This window comes from Neurospora crassa, linkage group V (assembly GCF_000182925.2).
Source record: "Neurospora crassa OR74A linkage group V, whole genome shotgun sequence".
Classification (NCBI taxonomy): domain Eukaryota; kingdom Fungi; phylum Ascomycota; class Sordariomycetes; order Sordariales; family Sordariaceae; genus Neurospora; species Neurospora crassa.
Genome location: NC_026505.1, coordinates 2,660,493 through 2,675,008, shown reverse-complemented (window position 1 = coordinate 2,675,008; position 14,516 = coordinate 2,660,493). Strand labels below are relative to the sequence as shown.

At 52.5% G+C, this 14,516-nt stretch overlaps 5 protein-coding genes across 5 annotated transcripts; 1 reads left to right on the top strand and 4 right to left on the bottom strand.

The window, feature by feature from the left end:
- Positions 1 to 810: 810 nt before the first annotated feature.
- Positions 811 to 2,240, bottom strand: NCU01010 (hypothetical protein). The gene has a single exon (XM_956529.2). It carries the CDS (start codon positions 2,194 to 2,196, stop codon positions 1,111 to 1,113), a length of 1,086 nt encoding a protein of 361 aa, XP_961622.2. The 5' UTR covers positions 2,197 to 2,240; the 3' UTR covers positions 811 to 1,110.
- A 336-nt stretch (positions 2,241 to 2,576) lies between these two features.
- NCU01009 (hypothetical protein) lies at positions 2,577 to 7,344 on the bottom strand (the record flags this gene model as incomplete). The annotated part of the gene is made up of 4 exons (XM_956528.3): positions 2,577 to 3,785; positions 4,146 to 5,069; positions 5,156 to 7,014; positions 7,068 to 7,344. The coding sequence occupies 4 exons, from the start codon at positions 7,342 to 7,344 to the stop codon at positions 2,577 to 2,579; spliced, it is 4,269 nt and encodes a 1,422-aa protein (XP_961621.3).
- A 527-nt stretch (positions 7,345 to 7,871) lies between these two features.
- NCU01008 (U3 small nucleolar ribonucleoprotein IMP3) lies at positions 7,872 to 9,247 on the bottom strand. Its single transcript, XM_956527.2, has 5 exons — positions 8,948 to 9,247; positions 8,858 to 8,888; positions 8,756 to 8,779; positions 8,578 to 8,688; positions 7,872 to 8,522 (listed from the first exon to the last, which is right to left on the bottom strand). Exons 1-5 carry the CDS (start codon positions 9,046 to 9,048, stop codon positions 8,238 to 8,240), a joined length of 552 nt encoding a protein of 183 aa, XP_961620.1. The 5' UTR covers positions 9,049 to 9,247; the 3' UTR covers positions 7,872 to 8,237.
- A 227-nt stretch (positions 9,248 to 9,474) lies between these two features.
- On the top strand, positions 9,475 to 11,128 carry NCU01007 (mito ribosomal protein S18). The gene is made up of 3 exons (XM_956526.2): positions 9,475 to 9,818; positions 9,915 to 10,327; positions 10,490 to 11,128. Exons 1-3 carry the CDS (start codon positions 9,719 to 9,721, stop codon positions 10,745 to 10,747), a joined length of 771 nt encoding a protein of 256 aa, XP_961619.1. The 5' UTR covers positions 9,475 to 9,718; the 3' UTR covers positions 10,748 to 11,128.
- On the bottom strand, positions 11,125 to 14,321 carry cia84 (complex I intermediate associated protein 84). The gene is made up of 3 exons (XM_956525.3): positions 14,132 to 14,321; positions 11,622 to 14,007; positions 11,125 to 11,541 (listed from the first exon to the last, which is right to left on the bottom strand). Exons 2-3 carry the CDS (start codon positions 13,973 to 13,975, stop codon positions 11,373 to 11,375), a joined length of 2,523 nt encoding a protein of 840 aa, XP_961618.3. The 5' UTR covers positions 13,976 to 14,007; positions 14,132 to 14,321; the 3' UTR covers positions 11,125 to 11,372.
- Between the last annotated feature and the right edge of the window lie 195 nt (positions 14,322 to 14,516).

The following is a 14,516-nucleotide window of genomic DNA, read 5'->3' as shown; positions in this document are numbered from 1 at the left end:
TTCCCCTTGGCTTCGGCAACATGCCTTGAGGATGACATCAAGGGCGATAAAAGAAGCTGGTGTGATCCCCTCCCCGTATTATCGGACTTGGAAGATGCCATAGTCGACGTGGCTTTTCAGGCCTCACATCCTATCAGTGTCGGCGAAAAGGGATGGAGGTGTGGATGGACCCTTTGGCGTTCGTCACTGCAGGACCCTTAGACCTGCACTTGCACAAGCACCTGCGCCTATGCCTGTGACTTACCGTTTTGACGACATGCCATGCAGAAGCAATGCCAGTCCCACCTTCATCATGACATCGCCTTTGACGGGTTGCGTATGTCCCAAGGCCGATCGGCACAAAGACGTTGAAAATGTGGTCAAGGGTCCCCCAAGTTCCAACATTCCGTCCCATAAGGTACCTCTTACACGCTTCCTTCCCACGTTGCACGCTAACGTCAGTGGCGTCATCCCGCCTGAGTCGCCTAAGTCGCCCGACATGGTTATTGGCTGCCCTATAACCAAGCGAGGCCAGGCCCTCTCTTTCAGGGAATTCAGGGTCCAACAGGGGTGGTGGACGTCGTAAGCGCTGTGGCCAATAGCGATGGTTTACTTGGAAAGTAAAACCTGTTTGGGCGGCTCAATTTCAAGGTGATGTCACTTGAAGGACGGTATGAAGTTGAGGTGAAATGGTGGTGAGGTGACGATGAACTGTCAGCTTTGTGGTAGTGAAGATAGAGTAGTATGTGAGAAGAAAGATGGAACGATGGGATGCCGACCTGAACAGATAGAAAGGGTTGATTTAGGGTTGACAGGTCAGGGTCTTCGGGTACCATTGTTATTGAGGAGTGTCGCTTGTCGCCTGCTCTGACTTCCGTCAATTACCTCTAAACATTACTCACTATGCTACAGTGTATCACTCTCTTTCATGGGTCACGTAACGTCCGAGACGAGAGTCGTATAGTGTTTCATCAAAGACCCAACCCTCAAAATCCATACCCTCTAGTTTTTCGGCGCTCAACCCCTTCGCACAAGCGCAAACCCTCATCTGCAGCTGCACCTCGCCTTCACCTGCACCCTACACCTGCACCTAAATCTGACTCTATGTCTAATCCCCACCTCCGATTCCCATTATTCCCCCCTCAAAACCCTCCCAATCCTGTCTACCTCCCCCTCACTCAACCCCAACACCCCCCTCACATACCCCTCCCACCCACCATACACCCTCTTAACCTCCCTCACAAAAGCCCTCCAACACTCCCTCTTCAAAGACACCAAATTCTCAAACCCCGGGCTCTCCACACTCCTGGCTCCAGCTCCCTTCATCGCAAACCCCAAAAGTTGCTCCCTCGCCAGCTCCGTTCCGATCCGACTCAACATCCAATCCATCTCCACGTCCTCCTCACTCACCCCCGCCAAGCTCAGGAGCAATCCAGCAACCACACCCGTCCTATCCCGTCCCGCCGTGCAGTGGAACAATATCGGCTCCGGTTTTTGATGGTCTTCAGAAGCAGCTAACAGACTCCTTAACAAAGCACCAATAACCTCCTCATACCCCCGTAGAACGTCCATGTACATCTTCACGTACCCCCTTTCTCCTTTGCCCTCAAGGAAATCGGCCAGATTGACGGTCGCTTCTTTTTCCGTGGCTTCCGCGGCGATCCAGTAGTTTTTTACCCCCGCGATCTCCGGGTCGGGAGCATGACTGTGTTCCCTCACGGAACGGATGTCAAAGATCTTCTTGATGCCGAGCTGGTTTGCCAGTTGCGTCTTGGCGGCGTCGTTGAAGCCGCCATTGGGAAAGAAACCGCCGGAGCGGTAGATGAGGCCTGGGCGAATTCCGACTTTGCGGCCTTTGCCACTGGAGGAACTAGAAGATAAGGGGAGGAGGCCGAGGTCGCGCGTGTTAAAGGTGCCGGGGATGTAGAGGAAGGGCGGGGTGGCGAGGGCGGCAAAAATAGATTCTTTGGGAATGGGTTGGGTTACATCTGTTTCGGAGAGGGCAATGAGGTCGGCTTTGGAGAGGGTTGGGAGGGCCATCTTGGTAAGTTGGTTTGGTAGGTTATATTCGTCAACAAGTAAACAGATGGAGGTCGATAAGCACGTTGCCGCCGGAAAATCTCCTGTGATTTCTATGCGAGATGGTTGTCGTGAATGGAGAGTAACACCGAGGAGAGAAATGACATGAGACTTCGTGTTTATATTAATGCTTATCATTCAGGGGATCCTCGCACGCCTCGCAGGTTATATCACTTCTCACCGCCAATGATAGCAAACGCAGATCACGGAGGGAGGGAAGCACAGGATGTTGATGAGGTCCTCACCAACCCCGCTGTTTCCCCACAGTCTCGGGACCGAGGCCGGGTGCTAACCTCATAAGGCAACAAGTAAACAAACCATCTCATGATCCCCTGAAAAGTGGAGCCACCATCTGATGTCCATCCGAACTCTAGTGTTTGATCATCCGAAGGAGATTCATTCAACATTTCGATTTCCGGGAAAATGAAGATTCAATGGATAATCATTCGGATATTCGTATATGAGGGTAACCAAGGAATTTTTGCAACAGAGCTACCCGATCATCGGACCAGCAACGTTCAAACCTCTTTCCTTGCATGTCCGCTTGAGGAACCCTCCATGGGTCCCAATTCATCCAGCTCAATTCTGTCGTTCCCATCCTCTTCAGAAGAAGTAACAAAGTCAACCATGTCCTCATCCTCCTCAGGGACAGGACGCTCAAGCACACTCCCGGTGTCTAAGTCAGAATGTGCCTTGAAAGAGAAACCATCCGATCCTGGAGGCACTGTAAGAGTAGGTGTTTGCTTACCAGCCCTCGCTGGTTCGGCATCAAACCGATAAAGACCAAACCTGTTTGGTGACGCGGTATCACCACGACTTGGGCCTGCTTCTTCCGGCTGAAGTGGCACACCTCGGCGCTTGTACATCGTACGTTGGGATTGACCCTGCTTTCTCCTTCCCTTGCGACTGCTGACTTTTCGTATAATGTTTGTTGTCCTTGCTCCAATCCCAGTGGCATTCTCAACAGCCAAACGCGCAGACTCGAGCGCTGCCCGATTCAAATGTGCGGCCGATTCGTCAATCAGCTTGTTCTTCTTCCGGATTTCGGTCCATCTTGTCATAGCGCCCAACTCCAGAATATTGACTCTTCGGAACTGGCTCGATGGATTTCCAGGAAGGCGTGGACGCCAGATCTCTTCATCTGTCATGGTTACTGGAAGGGGTCTCCCAGCTTTAATTTCGATGATAGATTTGCGAATGCTTTCACGACGGATCTTCTGCCACTTCTCCATCTCGACTGTCTTGGAGCTTGGGATAATTTCGATTTCCTTGAAGCGAACAAGGACTGCAAGCAAAAGGACAGTCAACAGAAACAGCACGCCAGCTACGATACCAGTTGCCTCTCGTTGACCGAGGTTTCGCTGTGCTCTTCCAGCTACAGTGGTTGCTAATGCCGCAAGAAGGAAGCCAAAGGTATGACAGACAGCAAACCCAGCAGCTATCCGCGGGTGTGACGAGTAGTTCGTGCGCTTGGGTTGCTTGTTCGAATATCCTCTGGGACGTCCAATCATACCCGGGAGTAGGTCGGAACAGTCGAAATTCTCCATGATGAGTCCATTACATTCGGCTACTGCCAGGGCGGATAGGGTGCCCATCAGAGTGGCAAAAAGAACAGGAACAGGTACCGGTATGTGGCCTCCAGCGGAAGACACCGTGTATGCCATGCCTAGGATAGGCAAAAGGGTAAGGAATATGGCGCGGCGAAGAAGATGTGACGTCCATGTAAACTTTTTGTCGAGAAGTGTGTCCATGTTAGACAGCTGAGGGTAGTTCCTGTGGCGAGAGAATATGTTCGCCTTCTGGAAAGGTATTGAAACCAGTGCGCCCATGGAGATAAACGCAACGCAAAGGCCAACCAAAGGCGACCGAAGCCTGTAATCCTTGGACGTGAGCGAGCCAAGCAGACAGATGACGAGAATCACCTGCGCGTAGATCCACCCCACATATACGGCCATAATCATGAATCCGGGTTGTCGAAGCATTTCCAGTGATAGCAAAATCCCGTGCTAGACTTCCTGCCACCACCAGGTCGGGCCATCTTTCACCCGATGCATCATGACTTCCCCACGAGCGACTCTCCGTGACACCTGTTTACCGTCCTTGAGTTCCGCCACAGATCGTCTGAAAGGGGAGCGTCGGACTTCCGGGCATATAACATTTAGAAGAAGCACGACAGCTATCATCATGATGCTGACGTAGAAGCCCCATGAGGGGTTGAAATTGTTGATGATCGCTGCTCCGATCAAAAATCCGATGCCAATGGACCCAGTAAAGCACCACGTCCACAGTCCCAGCCACACGCCCATGCCGCCTCCGTGTCTTCGTACGTCAAATTTGTCGACTACCTCCTGATGTGGATTGCCGCTCATGAGCGAGGCCCCAAACAGATCTGTCAGCATGGAGTGGAAGTTCATACTCGCAAACCCAAGAGTGAGCCCCATGAATCCGCGTGAGCCTAGCAGAGCCCACCTCCAAGTGCTCACATATGGTGACCGCCATGTGCTGACGGCAATAGCCTGGGGGAACAATAAAGGCATCGCTAGTATCAGACTTGATAGGATGTACGGCTTCCGACCGTGTAACAACGGTAAAGGCCAGAAGAAAAAGGTGGGAATGGCCAAGCCCAAGTAGAAGAAGAAATTGCCCAGGATAGCATAGTGATTGAGATCAGCTATCCAATACTGGATGGATGGGACAAGACCAGCATAGATGCCGATGACCATGCCGATGAACGCGGTGCTCAGACATGCGACTCCGGCAACGAACCTTTTACGGGCAGTAGACCAGTCTCGGGCTACTGGTTGTCGACGGTACGCTCGTGCCAGGCTAAATCCCTGGTAACCACGGAGGCTGACATGAGACCTTCCACGCAGATCAATGCGAGTATCTGGCGCGTCCCTTAGCTCCCCTTCCCCCAGGCCCCTTGAATCATCGCCATAAGTCCATGAAGCAGCTTGAAATTGCTGTGAACGGCCCCGGGCTGACGTGGCTGGTCCGTCGAGCCCTTGATACTAGTCAATATATCGTCCAGAATGATTAGTTACGCTGGAAATTACTAACCTGAAGCCGGAACCCTGCGTTTGAGTGATGTACGAACAACTGTGGAATCACTCTCATCACCAGGGGTATCCATAGCACCATCAGCTTGTGGCCGCAGTGAACTGATATGGCGTAGAGGCCGTATCGCGCCAAAGCTGCGGTAGCTTCTAAGTCTTGAAGCAACCCTCGGCAGACACCCGGACGTCGGTGGCGAGTCTGTACTGACAGATGGACTGCCAGGGATTTCTAATCTTGACGACTGCTTGGTCCTTAGGCCAGTTGGCCCTGGAGCCGGGCCCTGCGCCGGAGGTTCTCCGCCTAGTTCTTCGTAGCGAGGGCCACCCAAAGTCGAACAGCTTGGTTTGATCCTTGGTTTCATTAAACTGGATGTTCTTTTTGGAATTTTGACTGCCACGTTCCTACCGCGCATTCCTGGAGCTGACCGGTAATGCTTCGGTTTCCGTATGTTATTTTCACTGCTATGATCTATTCCCAAGGCGCTTTCTACAGCAGTCCAGTAGTCAAAATCGCCAACCTCATTCACCATAGACCCATTTTCGCTGGAAAAACTCTTGTGTACGCCGGGAGGTGTTGGCACATTGCAGTAAGCAAGCTCGTCAAGTTCATAGTAGTCTGGGCACTGGTGGTCAACTTCTCGTTGGGCGGTTGCTGCTGCCAGCTCCATTGTTTCATTGAGAAGATTCTCCAGATTGTTGACAGTACTTCGGAATTTCATGTCTATCGAGGCACCGGCTGTGGATTTCCTCAGCAGTGATCGAGGATACGTAGAGTCATAGTCGTCCAATAAGCGCTCATGCATTGAATCCTTGCGCTGGAGCTCAGTGAATTTCGTCTTGTAAGGCTGCGGTTGCTTGATAAGATCTCGTAGCCAGGCTCTTGTGCGGTTCAAGTTTCCCATGACTGATGACATTGCCGCTGAGTCGAACTTGTTATCTGATGGCACTGAGATATGCTCAGCTACAGGATAAAGCTTTTCTTCGGGTGCTTTACCGAAATTAGTACGATTCGTGCTTCCCCTGGAATCAGGAGAGACGGTCGTGAACTCAGCCCAAGGTCGATGTGGCAAGCCTTGCTTGGCCGGCGTGGCATTGTTGGCATCGCTGCTACCTTGCATTGACTCCCAGTATGCGACGAGCTCGGATGCTGATTTGTGTTTTGGGAATCCGCGAGGCGTCACTGCCTGGTCGATTGCAGAATCTTTTGAGCCATCGCCGTCATTGTATGGCTGCATCTCTGGTGTGAAGGAATAACCATTATGATGGTTCATGCGGCTGTCGGTGGAGTTAAGGTGGCGAGGGGAGTCCAGACAGGCTGAAATGATATTTGAAGTGTTCATTTCCCCAAAAGAGGGTGCTATAACCGCAAGGTGATGGCTCGTAACATCCACTTGAGCTTGCGTGTGGTCCATGGGGGACGGATGCCGTGAGGCAATGTAAGTAGCCAAGTCAAGCATTCCCTCTTGGTGGTACAAGGGCGGCAAGTTCGGCGATGGAACAGCTTTCAGTATCCCCTTCTGCCCGGTGAAACCGAATGCGCTAGACTTCGCGAGCTCCGCAACCGTTCGAACTTTTGGTTCTAAGCTGTGGCCATGCTGGTGGCGGCCTTTCGAAGTAACTGACAGTTCCTGAGAAACTTGACTATCGGGCAATGTATGGTGGACAAAGTCACTGCTTGAGGGGTCCTGGTTTCCGCTCGTCTCTATCCATTCTTTGAGGGGGTAGAGATTGTAAGAAGGGCCGGACGGTTCTTCCTCATACGTTGCGCCACAGAAGTAATCACGCCCTGATTCTAGTGGTGAATCGAGATCATGGGATGAAGAATCGAATGTGACTCGGGAGCTTGCGTTGCGCGGTACTCTAGAGCTCGTAGGCGTAGTGTCCGTGGGAGTGAAAGGATCTGCTTGGTGAACAGTTAGCGGGCTTTGGGACAAAGATGACTTGTAGACGTACGTTTCCGAGGAGGAATCATAAACCTCATGTTGCCTGACTTGATGGTTATATTCGGACTTGGAACCGAATCAAGATGTTCATACTTGGGAATCGAGTTACGATCCGTCGAAGAGTACCGAGAATGCAAGATGTTGCTCAGTGCTTCCTGATAGGTATTGTTACCCCTGAAACTAGGGAGAGACAACTCCGAAGAGAGGGCGCGCTGGTATGGTGGCGGATCGATGGACCCAGAGTATGGGTTCGCATCTCGAACGCGGTTCTTCTGGAAAGTAGGCATGGCGGTTGTAGAACATAGAGGATGAGACTGGCGGTTTGGTGTCGGGAGGGCTCTTCCGGGGGACGAACTCCCACAGAGCGATGCTGATCTGATATGGAGCCCGGTGTCTCAGGGTGTCGAAAGAAATCCAACCTTGATTCAATGACAAGATGAGGATCAAGGTAAGGAGGTACGAGAAGTATAAGGAGACCTTGGTAACAGCAGAGAAGACAACCAGGAGTACCAGGACCATATAGGATAGAGATAAAGCCGAGGATAAAGGATGAAGTGAAGAACTGAATGATGCGGTGTTAGGAATACGGAGACATTTGTTAGGTCAGGTCTCGCTAGGGAGTGGGAGCGGAAGATGCAGAGAAAAAAGAGGAAATGCCAAGAAGAGGAGCAGGCCAAAGGGACGATTTTCATGAAAGAGTGAGCCATTGTAAATGAGCTACTTTACGGAAGGAGCGAGGCTCGTCGGATGTTTTATTTCGTGTGCTGCCAGTTTCGAGGAACGGAACAGAAAGAACGCAGGAGCACCCCTAAAACCCAGAAGTATGCCAGTGATATTGTCGGCTATTAGTCGGTAGTGGTTCGGAAGGAAGACTCACCAGGCTTTGGTCACAGTGAGACACTGCAAGTTCGAGTGGGGAGCCCGCAGCTGGTACACTTCCGCAACTCCGAGTGATTGACCTGTAAACCCGAATGGTGGTATCTTAAAATCCCTTTCACATATTTTGAATGCCTTTACCCTAAAACGCCACAGAATATTGCTCGCATATGAGCACTCCTCCCAATGCCAACTTGCAAACAACGCAGTAGTATGTCCTTTCCCAGTGATCCATTTTCCAGCCTTAGCTCCCAACGTACCATTACCACTTCCTGATATGCCCGCAGCCATGCTCTTCCGCCACTCAAAGAAGCTCGAAATCGTCCAACTTGTCGCGGTACTTCATAATGTTCTGCTTGATCTTGCTGCCGACAGACCAAGTGACGAAGTCCTCCATACTCCTCGTCACCAGGAAAGCAGGATCACGGACCTCTTCGACACCCACACGGACATGGCCCTGCTCAATCATCTTGGTCGCTGCTTGCACGGTCTCGGCCATACGAAGTCTGGTCATGACGACGGGCAGTCGCCTCCTGGCAAAGGCCGAGACTGTGACCTGGTGCTCCACCTGCGACAGCTTCGACTTGGACTGTGATTGGACGTTAATAACTGCTCGAGTTGAACTTCGATACCGGAAGACATACCGACAGAATTCCCATGTCGTAAAGCTTGTCGAGCAAAAGCTCCTCGTGCTTTCGCCTCACCTCGTTGTCTGGAGGAAGCAAACTGAGACGATGGGCGAGTTGGCGGAGGGACTGTGGCATATCATGTCAGTATGTCATGAACAGTTTCATATAGGTAAGGTTAGTTGATGAAACTTACACCGCACATCCTGTTGTACTTGTGCTAGAAGGGGGTCAGTTGTCATGGTCATTATGAAAAGTCACTGTGAGCCTCATCTCATCCTTGCTTGGATTAACATACATAGTCCTCGGGCTTCTGAATCATGTACCGTCTGTGTGACTGTTAGCAAGATGTTCTCACACAAAAACCACTTAAGGCGAATGAGCGTACCTGGCGACATCGTGATCTCTGTGCTTGTTGTCCGACTTGTAGTTGATGAAGTCGGTCTTCCGAAGAAGCTTCTGTTCCGCGTGCTTGAGCTTGCGGACCATGTTGGCAATTCGTTGTCTGTGTCACTGATGGTGTGCTGTTCTAGTTGGGTCGAGAAGTGTGTCGTTGTGAAAGGTATCAAAGATGCGGTATCAATCAGACGGGTGTGGAGGCGATGGATGGTTCAGTATCGTAATCTGATAGTAGCAGCAGCTGCAGTGGTGGTGGTGTTCTGGCGTTGAACTTTTGCTGCAATGAAAACTCTTGCCCCACACTTTCTCGCCTGCCGGGCCCCTTGCTTAGCGCACTCTTAGCCCGCAGCGAGCTCCATTTTACCCCATAAAATAAACCGGGACGCTTCAGGCTTTCCAGCAATCAGCTCCCGCCCTGCCAGCTGCCAGCCGCAAGCCCGCAACAGCGCCCCGGTCCGCGGCAGGCCCCGCCACTGCGCCGAAAAGAGATTGATCCGCCAAAAAGTGTCGCTGCCGGCCCGGAGCTCCAATTTCCAATTGCCCGCACCGACCGTGCCCGCCGCCGCCGCATCTCCCCGTCGCGACTGAACCCCCGATCCCCGATTCCCGACTCCGACCGATCGCGAAACGGGAGCTCCATTCTTGTCTGTGTGTGTGTGTGTGGTTTCCCCGAGAGGACTTGCACATCGCCAAAGCCCAGCTGTTACAAGCTGTTGTAACCATTACAACAACGACGACGACCACCACCACCACCACCACCATGTCGTCCTCTCGTCAATTCCTCTCCTCTGCGCTCAGGCAGTGCCGCGCTGCCGGCCAGAGGACCGCCCAGTTCTCGACCACCTCACCGGCCGCTGCCAGTATGTTCGCTCCGTCGATCGCAAACCCGATATGCCGCCCTCCACAACTCTATAAGCATAACACATAAGCTAACAACACCTTCAATCACCAAACAGTCCGCGACATCCCCACCACTTCCTTCCAAAATGCCCCGCGCACCAACACCAACACCTCGTCGCCGTCGAGCAACAACAACAACAACGCCGGCTCGAGCCAGTACAAGTCGGACATGTTCAACCTGCTAAACAGCGGCGCCGGCAGCCGGGGAGGAAGAGACAGCTACAACAACGCACGCGACGTCGACGGAGGACAGCGCTATGGCAGCAACAGCCAGAAGGTGCAGGAGCTGCTCCAGTCCGAGGTGACCTCCAACAACTACATGCGCATGATGAGGCGCCGGTGGAACAACGGCGACGTGTACGCGCCGCGCGACCTGTCACCGTACGAGATGAAGGGCAGGAACGGGGGATGGGTGGAGGCGGCGGATGTGGTGGATGAGCTTGGGTTTAGTCCGTTGGATAACTATCGTGTATGTTTTCTTTTTTCTTTTTTTTTTCTTTTTTCTTCTTGTCACTCCCTCCCCTCTCCCTTTCTCTTGTTCCTCCTCCTTCACACACCCCTCTTCCCTTCCCAATTCCATTGTCTCGAAAACTGGCCTCAGGCGAAATGCTAATTTCCTTGGGGACAACAGAACTTCTCCCTCATCTCCGACTACATCACCCCCTTTGGGCGGATAAGGCACTCCAAGGAAACCGGCCTGAAACCCGTCAACCAGCGCAAGATCGCCAAGATGGTGCGGCGCGCCATCGGCCTCGGTATTCACCCCTCTGTGCACAAGCACCCCGAGATCCTCAAGAACAGCAACGGCAGGCACTTGTTGCCGCTTGTTGTGCCCAAGGGCCAGAAGGCGAACAAGACCAAGAACTTTGATGGAGAGGATGAGAACTAGAATGGTCTGGAAGGTCTGGACTTGGGCGGAATGAAGGGGGAATTTATGGGGGAAATTTGCATGACTGGGCGGTTACGGGCGTGAGGTCGCCGTCTGGCTAGCAAGCATGGCTAGTAGCACGGTATGGGCTGAATGGATGGTTGATCGGCGGACTCTATTACGGTTATCGTAGAGTTGGTGTATTATTACTGTATACACGGCACACAAAATGGTATTTTGCAAAGTTTGGGCTTGGATGATGGCGGTCATCAAAGGGTGATTGTGGAGGAATGCGGATAGTGGGCATGAAAGATGGTGTGAACGATCACTCACTTCGTCTGTGCTACTGCATAATCTACAGAGACCCTGACGGAGAAACGAACAAAAAGACTAAACCTAGACCAAAACCGGTTCCAATATCCACCTTCTAGTTTTTGTCTAAAGGTGCTAAATGTAATGTACAACCCAAAGATGAACCATCCTCCTGCCCACCCGCTCAGAAGCGCAAAAAGCCACCTAACAATCATACAACGATGTACCCCTCCCTCTCTCTAACTCAAAATATAAAATTCTCTGTACAAGTCCTGTTTTTCCTTTCTTTCTACTTACTGTCGATATCGTATGTAATATGAACCTCCGTTTGAGGTCAAGCCTCAAACAGCCTGGTAATGTTGAACACAGGTCCCTGAAATTCGGTTTCTTTCTGCCCCTTACTCTCCAATCTCGCCCACTCCTCCGGGTACTCCTCCTTTGCCCAGGCCGCGAACTCGTCCTTGGACACCGGGTCGGGAAGGGCGTTATAGGTTAGTCCAAGCCTGTTTGATTCAGTTATTGTCAGCATTTTCGACAGCGTCTTGCAGGAGTTTTCCAACAAAAACAAAAATGGGAGACTCACGTCATCATACTAGCCCCATACCCCAAGCTCGCGTCAGTCCCCTTGATCAGCTTAAACACCTCGTCCATCTTTCTCCCCCACGCCGCGTTACTTCTTGCGATAGCCGCGCAATACGCATTGAAAACGTACTGCGGCACCTCCAGATCCATTCGCAACATCTTCTGCCACACCGGCCTAGCATACCGATCGCCTAGCGGGATCAGCTCGCAACACCAAAACACAATCGCCAAGCTGTTATACGACGGGCCCTCGGCCGAGCGGGTGATGTGTTCCTCCCAGAAATCCAGCGCAGTAAAGGGGTCCCCACCGGCCGCGTACGCCAGCATCAGGGCGTTGTACAGCCTTGTGTTCATCTCCACGCGCGTGTCCATCTTGAGCATGTTGTGCACCATCTTCAGGGAGCTGGCTGGGTCGCTGGGCCGCTGCTCGGGGATCGGGCACCGACCCAAACCCTCGAGACAGCGCACGTAGATGTCGGCGGTGGGGTGCATGTTGTCGTCGTCGTGGGCGCGCATGTGGCCGAACACGAGGCACGCCATGTCGGGCTTCTTGCGCTCGAAGAAGGATTCCATGAGCCGGACGCGGTCGTCGACCGACGTCTCGGGGAAGTATTGCCGCAGCAGCGAGTAGGCGTCCCAGGCGCGGTCGGTCGTGGTTTGGGGGGAGCAGATGTAGTCGACAAAGGCCTTGTAGATCTGCTGTCGTTCGATGTGGCTGATGGAGACGGAGTGCAGCGACAAGGTGTCGATTACATCGAACTTCTTGTCGTGGTTGAGGAAGACAAGGCAAAGCGCAACGATGGTTTCCGGCTCCAAGACGGCGTGGCGCTGTTCGAGCGCCGAAGTGATGGTTAGGATGTGCTGGATATTGGGTTCCTGCTGTGCACACAAAACGCGGAGGTATTTGTTCATTACGGGCAGGTCTTCGTCGAATTCGACCTCGACGGCTCCCGACGCGAGCTTCGAGAAGATTTGATGAGCCCCTTCGATATCGTTGGCGTCGAGTCGGTATGACATTTGGTTAAGGTAGGTGTGAACGTTGGCTTTGATGTTGAAGTCCTGGGCCAGCTGCCAAAACCTCTCAGCCATATACGGATTCCCCTTTTCCTGGGCGGCTTGCATAAGCCGGTTGATGGTGGTGGCATCGACCTTGACCTCATGACTTTGGTAGAAATCGCCGCTGGCCATGGTCTGGAGGTATGTCTTAATGCCGTCTGGCCCCTTATCCAGAGCTAATACGGACCATTGTAGGAAGGCGTCCAATGATCCTTTCTTTGCAAACTTATCTTGGACCACCTGCTCAAAAACTGGCAAAAGCCATTCATTCCACTTCTGGCTTGATCGCCGTGATGATCGCACCAGTTCCAGCAATGTCTCTCCCGTAGGAGAGAAACCGCTGTGTATAGGCTTGCTGTACCACTGCTTTGTTTCCTCGATCTTGTCCTGCCTCGCATAGTATGTAACGAAGATCTGGTGCACGCCTGGGATGTATTTGATGCCTCCCGTCTCTTGTGCCTCCTCCCAGAACTGTAGTAGTTCCTCTTCCCGACCCTCGTTCGCCAGGCCCTCCAACACCATAATCCAGATTCTCCCCGAGCCTCTGAAGTAAACAGCGCTCCTTTCATCCTTCAATTGTTGCCAAAACTCTTTCACTCGACCTGCTGCTTCCAGGGAGCCTCCGTATTGCGTCAACGCCTTGATGTATCTCGCGAAGTCATCTTTGGTCAAATGCACTTTGCGTTCCTCGGGGTTCAACAAGATGAGCCTCCTGCGCATAATCTCCTCGTGCAGCAACCGGGCTAGCGCAAGGTGGAATTCGGGAGAGCCCTTGGGAGGCAGCAATGCAGCGTCCATAGCATTTTCGAGGTCGCTCATTTTGAGGTCAACGGGAGCGTCAGCCTCGGGCTTGGTCACCAAAAGGTAGTGTAACACCGTTCTCAAGAGGAAAGCCTGATTGGGATTCAGTGGTCTATTGGTGTCTGCCTTGAATTTTGTTAGCTTCTTGAAGGCCGTCACCAGCTGGTCCCGTGGAGGTGGGCGCTCCTGTTCAACCTCGCTCTTCCTGTACTGGAGAAGCACATTGTAGCCTGGGTCAAAATGGGGAAGCTTCACGAATCGTTCGGGCTTCGGTGTGAAGAGGCTGATAAACGTCCGCTTAGAGGTTCGGGTACATAGGGCAACGTCGCGTGGAATGTGCGCGACGTCATGTTGGCAGTCGAAGAGACAGCGGCGGGCAGACAGGGCTGTTGCGGAGCATGGGCGCAATAAGCCATGATGATGACCGACGGCGGCGTGAAGTCGTCTGTACACATTCGGTGTCGTCGTCGTCGCGTTGCGTGCTAGATGCGACCGCATGGTTGGGAAAGGGATCCTAGTAGAGCACAGTCCTGGGTTCATGACTCGAGTAAGTTGAGGGGTTCGCGTGCTCCATCTCCGTCGCCAGCGTCTCCATCGTTCTCCAGTTCTCCATGGAGTCGCTTCTCGAGTCGGGGGTTCGAAGAGGGTACGTACTACTGGTGCATGGTGGTGGAAGATGACACCCCGATTGTCGTTGTCGCAAACACAGACGCAAGCACAAGCGACCGAGGCGACCTTGGGATCTTCTGGTGGCAGGAACGGGCTCCTTTTTGTTTTGTTTTCTTTTCTATTGAAATCTCCAAATTCCTGTTGACCGGGGCAGCTTCCAGCACAAGTGTTGCGAACATCGGGTGGTTGGCCCAAGCTCCACTACCCCATGCCAGCCAGGCTCGCTCCCCAAATATTAAATGATACACCAAAGCCACCACTACGAATATTCATGACAAGATAAATCAACGAAACCATGGCCAAAATGGATGAAATAAACTGCAAATTAATGCCCTGTTAATGCTCCTTCTAATTCAATACACTGCTGCAA

Bases quoted from the DNA above. Each gene is read 5' to 3' on its own strand.
- NCU01007 (XM_956526.2), top strand. From the start codon at position 9,719: ATGTCGTCCTCTCGTCAATTCCTCTCCTCTGCGCTCAGGCAGTGCCGC. The intron at 9,819-9,914 runs GTATGTTCGCTC...ATCACCAAACAG, and splicing joins CACCTCACCGGCCGCTGCCA to TCCGCGACATCCCCACCACT. The intron at 10,328-10,489 runs GTATGTTTTCTT...TGGGGACAACAG, and splicing joins GTCCGTTGGATAACTATCGT to AACTTCTCCCTCATCTCCGA.
- NCU01008 (XM_956527.2), bottom strand. From the start codon at position 9,048: ATGGTCCGCAAGCTCAAGCACGCGGAACAGAAGCTTCTTCGGAAGACC. The intron at 8,780-8,857 runs GTATGTTAATCC...ACCCCCTTCTAG, and splicing joins TTCAGAAGCCCGAGGACTAT to CACAAGTACAACAGGATGTG. The intron at 8,689-8,755 runs GTAAGTTTCATC...GATATGCCACAG, and splicing joins AGTACAACAGGATGTGCGGT to TCCCTCCGCCAACTCGCCCA.
- cia84 (XM_956525.3), bottom strand. From the start codon at position 13,975: ATGCGGTCGCATCTAGCACGCAACGCGACGACGACGACACCGAATGTG. The intron at 11,542-11,621 runs GTGAGTCTCCCA...TGAATCAAACAG, and splicing joins TATGGGGCTAGTATGATGAC to GCTTGGACTAACCTATAACG.
- NCU01010 (XM_956529.2), bottom strand. From the start codon at position 2,196: ATGATAAGCATTAATATAAACACGAAGTCTCATGTCATTTCTCTCCTC.